The sequence below is a fragment of the Pterocles gutturalis genome, unplaced genomic scaffold, assembly GCF_000699245.1.
Source record: "Pterocles gutturalis isolate BGI_N339 unplaced genomic scaffold, ASM69924v1 scaffold115, whole genome shotgun sequence".
In the NCBI taxonomy this organism is placed as follows: domain Eukaryota; kingdom Metazoa; phylum Chordata; class Aves; order Pterocliformes; family Pteroclidae; genus Pterocles; species Pterocles gutturalis.
The window spans coordinates 7,639-22,844 of record NW_010140322.1 but is presented as its reverse complement, the minus strand read 5'-3'; the positions used below and the strand labels follow the sequence as shown (position 1 = coordinate 22,844).

The window sequence follows — 15,206 nt, the reverse complement described above, 5'->3', positions numbered from 1 at the left end:
TGAATTACTCTTAACGGCTAAAAGGTTAAGCACAAGCTTATGTGCATCTGTGGATTAGGAGTGCAATAATTTCATTCAATATAAAAAGCCATGGTTTAAGTTGAAGGGGGAAATATATCTCAACTCAGAGAGACACATAATAGGAGAAGTCATTATTGCACATCAATCAACAAGAGTGCTGCATGCCACTGACTTCACTTGGGATATGATTTTATTTTCTCTTTCATACACCCACAGGTAAGTTGCCAAATGCAAGAAAAGGCGAGTTGTGTCCATTATTTTTTTTAAAAGAAACTTTGAAGAAAAATAAATCTCAAAACATTACTTATACATGATCTTTCTTTAGTACCAGAAAAAAATCTACTTCATCCAGAAATTGTTGACCTACCTTTTATTAGAAAAATCAGATTTGATACTGAAATAAGTCTCTCCTAAACCAAACAAAAATGCCATTCTTCATTCCATAAACATCTCTTCTTATGACTGGATCCAAAGACCACAAAATCAATGGAAAGACTCAATCGTCAGTGCCAGATATTGTCATTATGACTTTCAAGCCCATTGTTTTTCCAGAAGAGAGGACCAAGTTTCAGTAGTTGTTGCTTGGTTACAGTCCCTCCAACCCTCTTGGAATTCATGGGTTTATAACACCTTAGAAAACCAGACATATATAGTTTTCACTTCAATTATTTATGCAGCTAGTTGTTGATTCCTTTTTGTCTGGTAACCCTGATGCAATCTTTCGCTAACTCTGCTCTTCTATCCAAGGCTTTATTCTGCTGTACTTGGCTTTTCCCTGTGAGTGCTCTCCAAGTTCTACCAGTGGGATCAAATACTTTACTGGAGTCCTGAATGGGCAGGACAAAAAGAATTCTGTTGCCTAGGTAACTCAGAAAAATAACCAGTTAGTTTATGCAAGTGTGCCTGCTTATCTGCTGAAGCACAGATGAGCATATATATTGTGTTTCTTTTCTAGTGCTTCCTGTGAGTATCCATGCAGATTATACTAATGAAATATTCAAAGAAATTGTCTCTCTGTGATTCATCCAGCACGAATGCCATGGCTTCCTGGAGATAGTCCAACCAGGTAAGACCAATATAGATATTAACTTTCTGCTGTTGCTATAATGTCAGCTATAATGTTGTTAAGTTTTTAGATCTGGTTTTACTGGTGGCCTCAACCTAATGGTTTGATAGCACCAATAAGTATCGAGCTAACAATAACCAAAGTAAGAATTTTACATAAAGAACATGAAATTACATCAACAAACTGTTTTTTACAAGCTGCTGTATCCCTGAATCAGAAAAAAAGTTATAATAGAGAAGTGTCATTTAAGTATTCTTTAACGATGATTAACATAATGTCAGATCAGAGAAACTCAGCCATTTAAATGCATGGACTTTACAGCCAGATTGTTCATCTTGTTTGATCTTAATGAAGTCAGTCTCTGAGAATCCTGTACAAACGCTGACCCTATTCACATTAACAGAATTTTTTCTGTTGACTACTACAGCACCAGGATCTCATGGTCTGAGCATTTCAGTTATTTCTGTATAAAAGGAGAAGGGATAATATTATTTCCTTTCTCCTACTCTTTGTCTGTCTGCTCTATTCAATTAGACTACAAACTCTGGAGCAAACTCTATTTTACTGGCTTTCTGTGGTGCCCAGAATAGGGCCTCTTGTGGCCTACAGCAGTCATAATAATTTGAATTGTTTCCATCATTAATCAGATCTCAGGATGAGACATATTCTGCCCAGTTCATACATATTTCATGTACCTGGAGGACATGCAGGGAAGCAACCGATCAGTTGAATGTAGATGGGAGAGACACGTGGTTGAAACTTATGCCCACCATGTATTTGCTCTGCTCAGACATTTGAAATACAAAATTCCTGGTCAAAACTGGATAAAGTGGGAAAAACTATTTCTTTCTTGCAGGGGGGGGACATACTGCTGATTTTCTTGGCAGAAGCACATTTTTATGGGCAGATTGTAAAGATCTGAAAAACAGTGTTTGTAATGGAAAGGCTGACACCATCTTAAATATGTCATTTCACTGAAATAGCACATAGGTAATTTTTCATATGCTTTATGAGGAATGCATTTGCCGTAGAAGGTCTGAAGCCCATTAGGCTGTGATGTGGACCAATACCTTTCATTTTACATATAGAGGAAAAATGGTGAGTAGAAAGGCCCCAAATTACAGTTTTGTTTAATTTAGGTTTTTTTTCTTAGCAGATAGAGGAAAGATATGCTTAAGTGACCTGATGAAACTCTTAATACCCCGTCCTCTGACCATGCTGTAGTAAACTCATTTTGTGCCACCTAAAGTTTCAGGGAAACTTGTGTGGAATTATTACTTTGTTAAATTTCAGATAGCGGTCTGACAATTCAGCATTTGCAACCACAAAATACTTTTGCCTAGGAGATGAAATTTTCTGTTAAACTTTATGTTCCTGTACTTCACTGTCACAATGAAGTTTGCCAGCAGAATTTCTTAGAGAGTGTTTTAGAGACTTCAGCCACTGTTGGGGAAAGGACATGCCTTTATATACAGAAAGATTTTATAATTATCAGCCTTTGTAATGACCAAGAGAAATCTGAAGGAAAGGGAGGATAGAGAATCATTTTTCTGTGAAGAATTTGAAAGGTAGAAAGGCTGAACCATAGAGGTTTGTGACTATATGGTATTTCCAGTTGAATATCCCTGGGCAAAGGGGTTTACTGTGTATTTCTTTCCACATTGATCATAATCTATTTATCTCCTTTCAGTGTGGAGCCTAGGAGCTCGAGTGAAGAAGGAGCTGTGCGTGTAATGTGGGAGATGCAGATCGATAGGGCATGATTGACTGCTCCATTATAGCCTTACACAGCACAGCACTGGAACTTAGTTCCCGTAACTACTGCTAGAATTTAAAAGCCATCTGTAAACTTCAGCGGGGACTACCAGTGCTTGTAACAATATTGGGCTGCTGCAATTCCATCAGTGGCACACTGCCAGGGTCTACACTTTGTCTAAGTGAACCATCGAACATTATATCAAGCATATTTGAAGTGAAGAACTTCACTAGACTTATTCTCAAAACCTATAGCTTTAATGTTTTAAGAAAAATATAATATAAAAATAGACCCAAAACTGACCTGTCAGTTCCCACCAAGAGAAGAGCTTCTTGTTTTCATTCTCAGATGCAAACTTGAAGGAGGAAGCCTGGAAGATTGTCAAATGCCTGAGCACGTTCAAATGAGGCAAGGACATTCAACAAAGTGAAGAGATGCTAATGAAGAACTTTCATTAATATTACATAAAATATGAGACTCTCTAAGTATTTATTTTCTTTTCCTCCAAAGTTCTTGGATTAATTAACCATTAATGAAGCAGGGGATCTTTTAAGCAAAGAAAAGATAAAATGGGCAAAAATGTGAAAGCAATTGAGAAAAGTGAAGTCACTGGAGTGTGCACGCCAGAGATTCATCTGGATGATCACCTATCTCGCTACGGGTATCACCAACCTATCTTTAGCCACCTTCTGGAAAGACAGTTCATTGATACCAGCTCAACCAGCACAGGAATTTGTTTGATGTGCTTAAGAGATTGGTAACAATACCTCCTAACGTGACTGCGTTGCGAGGTGACGGTGTTTCCTTGGAGACAGTGAATTCATCCAGCCTCAGCCAGGGTCCTTGCAGTTTCCCTCTCTTCAGAGGATGTAGAACTACCTCTCTGTGCAGGGGCAGAGATGGGAAGATAAGCTTTGACTGTAGACAAATAGCCTTGTACAAGATGTGAGGATTTTATGCAACAGCAAGACATGTCTGAAAGGTAGGAGAGTGAAAGAAGAGAAGTAACTGTAGTCATTGCGCAGCTGCCTTAACATGCTTTGACGACAAAGATAGTGTTACAGGATTGAGTGTCTTTTTAAAATGTACCAACCTGTATTGCTTATGGAGATCATTGTGCAGCAAAAACAGGAAGAAAAATGTGTTTTTTCTTGGTGTCATTGGCTGATTACTGAAAGACGAAAGGTGTCTCAACAAAAATTCATAATTTGTTGTAAAAATGTGTGAAAGGCACATCGATTGAGATATGGAATTTGTATCTTTGCAAATTTGTATCTTAGATCCATGAAGAGATGCATGGAATGTTAGTTAATATGCTAGGAATGTGTAATTATGGTGATAAGACCTAATTATGTTAATTATGTCTTTTTGGGGGGCAATTTTATGATGCATAAAGCAAGATAATTGATGATACAGCTAACAGCAAGGATGTAACCATAACTTACAGGTGTGTTTGTCACTAAATTATGCTCAAAAGAACTGCTTCAAAATGTTGCATAATGTCTCATAAAACCCCTATAAAAATAATTGAAAGGTAATAGACCATGGAAGCACAATGTCTAAGTCCTCCATTATTCTAAATTCAGAGAGTACTCATAATAAATGTTTGCATACAAGCAACACCTGCTACATAGCAGTAAATTGTGTGCTTTTTGAACACAGAACAGCCTGAATTCCGAGTTTCCTATCTTTTAAATAACTATACAAATTGCATTTGTAAGTTAACCCTGCAGTTCATTTCTGTTATTCAGCTTTGGCATGTGCAATTGACTGAGACAACAGAAATAACTGGGTGTTTGTATCATGCAAGCAAACAGCTATTTGTGCAAGTGGTTTGGACAGATCTGTCACCAGCTCTCTTAGACCCTATGCCAAATCAGCAGCTCAGAACTAAATATAAGAACTCTTCACTGTGGGAGTTTCTCACCCTTTTCTCTGTTACTTGTTTGTTTTTCTTAAAGATGATCTTAAAAATGAATCAGATTTGATTCCTTTAGAATGATCCATGTTTTCCACTTCCCTAGTAGCAGGACTGAAAGAGCTTGGAGCACTTTGCTGTTACGTAGGAATCTGACCAGACTTTGTTTGACTGAGGTCAACCATGTGGGAACGCAAGGGCCTTTCCATTATGAATGTGCTCTGGTTTGCTGGGATGTGAAGCTGTACCGAGCACTGTAGGAATTCTGACTGTGAATATGTGAAGAGGTAGTATAAATAGCCCTACTACTTGTTCCCAAATCTTTTTATAGAGGGCATTTCAGATATACAGGGAAAGCAGCCATGGCTCAGTGAAAGCTAAGCCTGCTTAGGGCTGCTGATGCCTGAAAAGGAGCTGGGGATAAGACTACCTGAAGCTAGACCAGACCCCAGAACTGCTCAAAACACCAGGACAAAAACCTTTCAAATCCCCATTGCATGAGTTTGCTTATAACCTTTTTTATCTTTACTCCTCTTCCACTGGGCTTTCCATTTGCTATTTTCTATGAGGCAAGCTGAACCTGTGTTGTAGAGTCTAAGATGTTTGTTTATCAAGGCTGCTGGTTATGTCAGGTGAAAGGAATCTTTTGACTGAGAATCTTTACTGAATGGCCAAATATCTAAAATAATACACAGGAGGAATGTTTTTCCTTCACTGGTGTAATTTCAGAAGTAGTTCAGTTATAGCTCTTCAGAGTATTTCATAGGCTTTTGATATATTCTGCCCCTGAAGTCAACTGGACTCAAATATACTTGCACTGCAGTTAGGAAATTTACAGCATTCTGTTGCTTATGAAAATTTTGCTAAGGTGTCAGTGGGAGAAGATGCAGACCTGTTTCACGGACAGAGGACTGACACTGACATCTTGATAATGTGTGACTATTAACAGATAACTCTATGGGAGTGCACGATTTTCCAAGATATGGCCTGATATCTCATAAATCATGTTTTGAAAAATGCAGTAGCTGTTCTGTACTCATTCCTTACAGTTTACAAAATATTTCAGCCACTTAATTCTCCACTGGGACTTTCACTGAGGAAAAAGCATAAAATATATTGGGTTAGTCATGAATATTTTCACTTACCCTACAGTCCATGCTACCTCTATGCAGGTCATATGCAGCACTCTGGATTTCAAGGTGCTAGCAAAGAATTTCTTTGTTTGTATTTTTAATTATTTAGATGAAATGGCTCTTTTATGTTTCAAGGATGCTACATGGAACAAAATTATTTCCCTGAGCTTTCTGAAATGATCAGAAGCCCTGCTATTTCAAAGCACACTTTAGTTACTTAAAGTGGGATCCTCCTCATCAAATTTCAGATGCCCTAAAGTTGTGTCCTCTCTCAAAAAAGCCTGCGGGCTCCTCATGTAGATGATGTGGGCTGTAGTTCACTCCAGCTGGAAGTAACAGGCATCGGGGCTAGGCTGAGTACGTGGGTATCTGGACATACCCACTTGTCTCCACTGACTGGTAGAGGGAGCCAAAAAAATTTGCTAATCCTGGTTTTGCAGGCTGGCAACTCCAGCTAGGTGAGAGAAATCATATTTTAAGCAGATGAAGGTTTTAGATGTTTAATGTCGACTTGAGTATTCTGAAATTTTGTGCAAAGCCATGATAGAAACAACCAGACTGAGGGCCAGCCTCAGAAATTAGAAGTTGGTCATACACAAGATTTTTCCCCCTTACCACTTTAACTTTCCTTTCCAATCACTTTTTATTAGATTTTTAAAAAATAGTGAAGTATCTCTGCTTAAAAGACATCACAGGTACCCCACCCCAAGAAGAGAGAGAGTGGAGGAATGCTATTGCCACAGAGGGTTTCCATTAGTGAAATTAATTCCTCTCTCGTAAGAATTTAGGTCTATGATTTATGATAACCACCAATTTCTCACTGCAGGCAAAGTGAGAGGAAATGACTCAGCCTGGACAGACATCATGAATCTAATTTTTTCCTCCTAATGCCTGACATAATCTAGTGTGCTGCTCCCATAGGTGTCACTGGAGATTCATATCCAGCTGAAGGGCCTCACAATCAAGGCAGAAAATTCTGTTACTTTCATGTATTGTGTGATGTGTAATTGTTTGGAATTGCATCCTGCCTTATTCATTGCCATTTCTTTTGCATCAATTTTGCAGCAAAATAGTAAGAGAAACAAAGCAAAGGAAAGAAAAGCAATGTTGCACTTGCTCCTTCAGAAAAATCTCCTGTGACATTATGTTAGGGTCCAGCTGGTGCTTGTGAAACTCAGGCAGTTTTGAGATGAAAAATGCTGCTTCTTTTACTCTTTCCAATAGAAATCTCACTACCCACCTGATTGGAGAAGTCTTATCTATCCCATATTGATTCTGGAACTTTATGTTTTATTTTCTATCACTGATACAGAATTTTGTGAGTGGGCTTCTGTCAATGGATCAGAATAGATATTATGTTAAATGGTTCAGCTAAAATGTTTTATCCCACATTTCAAGGGATGAGGAGTTTATATTCATGTCTCAGAACAGGAGGTGGTATCTAGCTGAGAGGAAGGTAGGTTTTCAAAGTCTTGCAGTTATAATTAGCTATTTGAATATAACAAATTGCTTCCAAAACTAAGAAGAATAATAGTTCTTTTTCTTAACTGTAAAATAATTTCTACATATTTCTCCGGTATGACCTCATTTAACATAGAAGCAAGAAAAAGCAAAACAAATATCAAGATAGGGCTAAGCAAGAGTTCCCAGCACTTTTTTTTTCTTTTTTTTTTTTTTTTAATTGACAAAATGTAAATCCTCTTTTCACAGGGTTGCTGTGTATGTGAATGCCTGCTGGTCCATAGCAGCACACACATGAAAATGGTCTCTTTGTCTCAAGGTGACCTCTAAAAATGCCTAAGTAAATAGCTGTTATTTTCAGAAATGCTGAGCTTGCTCAGCTTCCTTTAAGTCACCTACAGTTTATTGTGGCTGGTTTGATCCCATTAAAAAAAAAACCCATAAAGCATGAAGGGAGTAGTTCCCTATGTCAGTACTGTTCTGTGCAGTCTGTATGCACTTCCAGGCAAAAGCCAGGAAAGATGTAGTATTGGGCTTTGATGATGTTTAGAAAAGGCAAAACAATCTCAGAAAGGTCAACAGAATAGGTCTTTTCATGATTATTTTCAAATAATCTGTAATTGTAAGTTTTAACTGATGTTCTATTTAGCTTGTTTGTTACACTCAGTATGAAACTTCCATTACTATCCTCACTAGACCATTTTAAAGCTGCATTTTTATTCTCCATTTCTGCTCCTGACTATAATTGTTTTAATGATGCTTACTGACAGCTGATACTTTCTGGCAAGCTCTCACTGAGCTTGTACAGTAAAAGTCAAATTATAGTGCTGTATGCACACACTTACTAAGTAAATTTTTTTTTTAAGTATTCTATGGTAAATTTCTAAATTGCAGCTGCCAGTCTGCAAATTACTCAATCTCTCTGAAGCACAATTGGAGAAATTGCATTATTTGGGGTATATAAAATGTACTTTTGAATGTATTGTTAGGCAATGAACTAGCAAAGCACAGAAGCACATGACTTCAAGACTATTGAACAAAGCTCAACTCTTCTTTAGAGACTTGATATTCTGCTAAAACATACTCAAGGGATTAAAGTAAATATGCAGTTGATGTGTCTTTTCAGACAACCTGGATCCATAAACACAGGGTTATACAGGACAGAGGGGGACATATCATGCTATTGAGCAAGTTCAGTTGTTCATTTTCTCCAAGATTGAGTTTTTCTAAAAAAACCCAGAACATAATTTTTCAGAACAAACTGCCAGTAAGTTCTTCTTTCTAAGGTTTGGACATACTTGTGAAAGCCTCATATGTGTAAGCGGTAAACGGTACTTAGGTGAGAGGTCCCATTAAGGGACTGTAGAGGATTGTCCTGCCTATGGTTTGACCTCTGGATCATGCTGCTATTGTCTGACGGTAAGTCCTTCCCCTTGCTACTCAGTATTTTCTGCTATTATAATAGTTTGCATTTCTCTGAACAGAATCAGTTACTGTTTTAATGTCTCTTCTCTAGTTCCTCAGGTCTGACTACAAGCAATCAAAAATTCAGTAAATCCTATTCATCCTGCTGCTCCATCCTAAGCAATACACACACTATTCCACTGGTTTTATCACAAAACAGAGGATTCATCAGGCAGAACTGTGATTCTGAGCTACCTTCCCCAGTAAGTGTTTGGCTTATCAGTCTGATTACAAGTTTATAGAAGAGAGACACTGACAAAGAGTAACTAAGGCTGAAATCTTCCTCAGCTTTGCAGCTGATTATATTTTGCCTCCTTTTATCTTCCAAAGGTAAATAAATAAGATTATATATTATGGTGTCAGCAGTGTCATATTCTCAACTACAGCAGCACATTTTCTGTATTTAGATTTAGTGCCTCAGTTGCAGTCAGGATATATTGTATGTAAGCTCATCCAGAAATGTGTTTACATGTATATGCGCCAATGCATGCCAGTATATCCTCACTTCCATACATCATTTTGCTATTCACCAATGGTATCAAGGCAGAAGACATTGTAAACATGTATGAATATTATTTCTACTGTAATAAGGCCAGAAATATGAGAAAATACAATGCCAGAAACTGAAAAACCCTAACAGATTCTTTTCTATCTTTATTTTGCTTTTTTTTAAGCTTCCTTCTTATTCCTTCAAGTATCTCAGCTGGTGTGACATAGAAGAACATGATGTTCGAGGAAGTCAGCTTCGTTGTCCCCGAGTGAGAGAAGGTAAAGAACAAAAAGACATATTCACGTTTAAGCTGTAATTCTATTTACTCAAACAGCATGTCCTTAAATGTTATGAGGTTAAATCATGGAGTTTGCCATTGTTTTGAAAAGGGGAAGGATTTCATCCCATATTGTACGTTTACTTTTTTTAATCACTAGGAAAATACCCTTTGTAATTTTGAAAATGGGAAACAAAAGCCAGAACTGTAATTTGAAAATTTTTAATATTACTGTAGTGTTGATTACTTCTCTCAAAAGTTTGTTAACATTTAAATATTGTTCAGAATGCAATAGCAATATGCCGAACAAGAAGATGAGAGTGAAATCCAGTCCTGCATACCGTGGCACAGTCCTGCATACAGTGGCACATATATTTTATTTTAAGACTGAATTGGCCCACTTACAATTTGTAGACACACTCAAGACTGAAGAGAATGAAAGGTGGATTTTAAAATCCAGTGTTTGCATGTTTGGGACTAAATACTGGAAAAATTCCAGACTGTCCTTGTTTTAGTTAGGAATTTGAAGATGTGCATGGCTTTAAGCACTTCAGTAGACACACTGACTTTAAGTTTCAGCATGTGTCATCCTTCATACTAATGAGGTTTTGAGTATGGCTGCTATCCCAGTTGCAGTTGGTGTCAGTGGACTGGAAGTTGCAAACATATCCCTTGCTCAGGACAATTAAAGGATAAGTACATAAGTACTATATAAACTCATAGCATGTGAAAGAATATATTGAAACAGTAATTTAGAACTCAGATGCTTATGCTCAACCTTTGAGAAAAAGCTTTTCTTCTGAGCTGTAGAAAAAACGTCATTTACTAACCATGTACCACATCATCATGACCTTAGATTGCTTGCTGAATTATGAGCCCAGAAATGGCAGAAAAATATTCACATTAATTTACATTGTAGAAGCTTGGAAACCTCTGCACCTATAATATTATATATTTCTTCATTTCAGATATCTTTCCAGCCATATATATAATCTTTCATCAAGTAACTAAGTGCCAGCTCCATATCACATCTGCTATTGTAAATCTTTTTTTCTGACCAGGGCCCTCAGAAGAAGAGATATTTTTCAGAGGAGAAGAACACACTTTGAAAAAAAGGAAACAAGTAACTGACACAGAGAAGTGGCAAAAGAAACTGCAGGAGAACTGGGAAAACTGTGCTGTAAAACTTTCTCATTAACTCTTTGTACTGTAGTAGTAAATAAGTCAAATAATAATTTGCCAGCTGCTCCTTGCAGTTAGCCGTTTTAGAGCTCAGGTTGGCACCATGACATCATAAACCAGAAGGTTTTTCCAAGCTGGAAGAAACACTGGAATATGTTGTAATTTGGGTTCTGACCCTGTGCAAAGAGCAAACTTGTGTTGTGACAGGGCTTCATTTGTGCTTGGGCATATAAGAACTAGTGACTTTCTTTGTCTGCTTAGTGCCTGATGGTAAATTAATGGTTAGAGAATGGAGCAGTTTAATTTCAGCTCTTTCACTCTCTCCTCGTATCAGCCTTAGCAGTTCTTTTGGCTGGAGGTACTACGTGATTGCTGGTTCTGATCAGCAAGCAGTAAGCTATAACCTCCCTAAGACCAGATAGTAACTTCAACTAACACTGAGATCCAGTGCTCTGGATCATGCCTCTCCCTATTCCAGATGAATTTAGGGGCCAAACCAATACACCACAATCCGTTAGTCCTTCTTTCTCCACCCCAAGCACACACACAGGCATGCCTGCTCTAAGAGGACAGTGGGACTGAGTAGTAAGATTCACATGCCTAAGAGATGGCTTCTTTCTTCTTTATTTTCAAGGAATTATGCAGTGCATCACCATGATTCTAAGGTGCATTTGGCAACTGGCACCACAAATTGGTATAAGAGCAGCATAAGAAAACTGATTCACCTTTTAACTAATTCTGACATTGAAAAGATTTAATGATACAGTTATGAGACAGCAAGAAAAAAAATGTAAGTGATGTCTGTTCTTTTTCCCTTCCTAGGAGTTGAACCTTTCATTTCAGGACCTGGGTGATCTTTACCAGATGGAAAACTTCAAAAGGATTCTCCAAAGATTAATTCGGGTGGAAAAACTTTGGTTGGTGGACAACTCTTTGACAGACCTAAGTGCCATAAGGTTGCCAAGGTAGATAAAATGTCCTGTGTTTCTATTTTACCCAATATCATAGAAATCAAAACTATTATTTCCTTAAGTAATAGCTGGGGCAGACTCTTCAGAACTGCCAAAATATGATATTTTATTTTGGGGGGTATTATATTGAGAATCCATCAGCATATTGCTGTTCTGAGTCCATGTCATTCCCAGGTTGAAAATACTCAGTAAGGAGGTCAGGTGATGTCTTCTTTATTCCTGGTGGATAATTCATGAGTCTTATCAAGTTCAGTTATATTTTTCTAAAAGGGAAAGTTGTTGAAAACTGAAGGAACGTATATGAAGAGATGGTGGAACACGACCGAAGCAGAGTGGCAAGATGTGACCATGACAACTATATTTTTACAATCCGTCTGTTGCTACTATGTTGTCCTATGTCTAGGTATATGGAGAGTTGCAATATTGAGAACAGGAATAATGATGTATCCGTTGTACAATACAAAGGAAACTGAAAGTATAAAGTGTAGGGATCTGATTTGCGGTCCATGGGTAGGCAAAAATAACACAAATGTAAAACTAGTGTGAAAGCAGGTCTCGAAGAATCAAATTCTTGTCTCTCTCATTGAAAGCCCTAAGTTGCCATGACTTTGACTATGTGAAGAGCCCTCCCTGTGTTGGCTTACAGGTATATACTATTACTATATACTATTACAGATGTGATCAGTGCTGTCATATGCTTTATGCTTTACAGATGCAGAGAACTAAACGTCAATAAAAACCACTTTACATCCTTCAAACAGCTGCCAAAGATACCTCAGATTCAGCACTTATCACTCGCTGAAAATAACATTATGACACTGACTGGAATATCAGACTTCAGACATACTCCACTTGAAACCCTTATACTCAGAAGGAATCCCTGTGAGTTTCAAGAAAGATACAGACAACTGTAAGTCTTACCATCTCATGGCCAACAAAAGTTGGTCACCACAAAGAAACGTTTGTGAGAGGGTTCAGAAGGAATAGGATGTCAAATACAACAAGCTCTCCCGAGCAACCTTTTTATTTTCCCATAGCCTCAACTATTATAAATATACTGGTGAGCCAGTATCTTATAATAGCCACAGAATATTCAGGAACTGCCTAGGAGACTTTCTAATCAGATGACTGGCAGTTCTTGAACTGAACTAAGTCCCTGGGTCAAGTTTAGAGACAGTGAGTAAAGCAGATAAATTAGATTCCCCTACCTATTACTCAAACTCTCTTCAGTCTCATTGCATCCCTCATGTATTCTCAAAGGAGTCTAGATTGCATGACATGTCAGAGATGGAATCAAAAGGATGTATTGAGAGACGGGAGCTAAAGCAAGAGAAAACTAAGTTACCTTCATTTGATATTTCTGGATTCTCTCCTCTCTCTGTGACAGCTCTGTGGAAGTTGTACTGCCTTGAACAGCCCACTCAGTGTGGGTATATTTTTCAGACAGCGCAGTGTAGTGTAGATTTAACAGGGCTGCCTCGTACACTGGAAATGAAAATTCAAATCTGAGACAGAGATCCTGGGGGAAGATAATTTATTCTAAGTCGCATGCATGTTTTGTCACACACCACCCTATTCCATTCTTCCCCAGTTGCTTTGGTTCCAAAACCAGTGTTGCCAGGAAAAAACTTGCACACTGGTCAGAAAGGGGAACAAAGCCTGTTCCTTCTGAACTCTTCAGAAATCTGCATGGTTGTGTCTTTTTCCCCACTACAAACACAGAGTCACGTCAGCCATCTACAGAAGGCATTGTTGACATTTTTGAGATGAATCTTACAGCATGTGTCTAAGAAGGCATCTCTTCCTGGGAGGGGAAAAAAAAAAAAAAAAAAAAAAAAGAAAAAGAAAAAAAGAGAAGTTTAAAAGACAATGTTTAATGAAAACCTTTCTGCGTTTACAGTAGGCTTTTTCCTTCAGTCTAGTAGGCATCCCTTTGACAGTGTGATAGTGATGCTTGTGCTTTCTAAAGGTGGCTAGGCTGATATCAAGGTGAAAGTTAAAAAGTAAATTCAGAATAATGCATTTCACATTTTATTTACATCTCAAAAGGTTCAGGAGAAGAAAAGCTGAAAAGCACTTCTTAACAATTACTAATTATGTTTCTGCTCCTAATCCTACCAGTTCTTAAGGCAATTAAATATAGATAACTCTGGTATTGCTTTCACTGCCAGTGTTGGAAGACAGAATGAATAATTTTCAAGCATAAATAAAGCCCTGAGTTACAGGGTGAGACTAGAGTCCACACTCACCTCAAAAGGCACAGGAGCAAACACCCACAGGAGCATGTGGGTTAACACTCTGTGTGATGCTTTTTGGGGGGGCTATGAGTCCATCAAACTCTTCTGAAGAAGAAAACAGCAGTCTTCATGGCTGAGGTTAGAGATACCAATGTGCTCTTTGAAAGGGACAGTGTCTTAGGAGGTAGAGCCATTCATTTTGGTTTGGCATCGTGCCCACAAAACAGGGACATTTTTTCTTTGGGAGAAACAGAAGTGCAAAAAGCTTTGCAGACAGCCCAATTTCTTTATCACGGAAGTATAAAAGCTGATTTGCAGTTCTTACAATCTGAATCTTTGCTTTTCAGCAGTCTAGGAAATTCAGCCTAGGCTAACACTGTGTCCTCTCTTCTGCATTAGAAAACTGGTTTGATTCTACTCTAATAAAAATGTAGATACTTGTAGTGCTTTACTGAGTCTAGGCTATAAAACTTATGCAATGGAGTGAAAAATGAAAAAATTTAATTAGCTCTTTATCAGATAATTTCTGCAACACACGACAAATCAAATTTCCAACAACACAAATCTATTTTGGATACATTTGAATCCACTATTTGTTTTTTATCAGTGCCTATTTTGTTCTCAACATTTCACAACTTTATTTATCTCAATTACTGTTTTTTCTTTTGTCTGTCTTTAAGTGTGTTCTCCAGTTTGCCAAATCTCAAAATGCTGGATGGCATCCCAAAACTGCCAGAGGACTGTTCACCCCCAGATACCAGGTTTTGTTTCAAAATGTGTACTATACTCTAGCACTGTATTTTTGTAGGATTGCAGCTGTGCTAGAATCACTTCACTTAAAAGATACAATAAATCCTGTATGTGGAAGTTACAACTTTTTGTGATCAAAGAGATATTGAAGCAGAAATAGAATTCTTTTGAATGTATTTGTGATACCACAGACTTCAAGTAAGTATGGATAAATGACATGTAAATAAGACATAATGTGTATGCTGAGTGTCATGTGTTGGTTGTATTAAAAATATTGGGTGACTTTCTTGTCTAGGAACTCTATGTAGGCAACCACTCACAATTACTGACTCCCACTGCTTTTACCTAAAACATGTCCAAGTTCAGACCACTTGTCTGTTGTGGGAAATGGTACAGGGATTAACATCCAGGCTGCGAAGGAGAGGAAAAAAAACCCTGAATTAAAGAACAGGCTATGCAGTTTCCTTCCTTATGTCCCAC

At 37.8% G+C, this 15,206-nt stretch overlaps 1 protein-coding gene across 1 annotated transcript; it reads left to right on the top strand.

The window, feature by feature from the left end:
• Positions 1 to 3,412: 3,412 nt before the first annotated feature.
• Positions 3,413 to 14,836, top strand: LOC104469168. Its single transcript, XM_010083580.1, has 7 exons — positions 3,413 to 3,600; positions 8,872 to 9,022; positions 9,494 to 9,587; positions 10,648 to 10,766; positions 11,591 to 11,733; positions 12,452 to 12,649; positions 14,657 to 14,836. The coding sequence occupies exons 1-7, from the start codon at positions 3,413 to 3,415 to the stop codon at positions 14,766 to 14,768; spliced, it is 1,005 nt and encodes a 334-aa protein (XP_010081882.1). The 3' UTR covers positions 14,769 to 14,836.
• Positions 14,837 to 15,206: the final 370 nt, after the last annotated feature.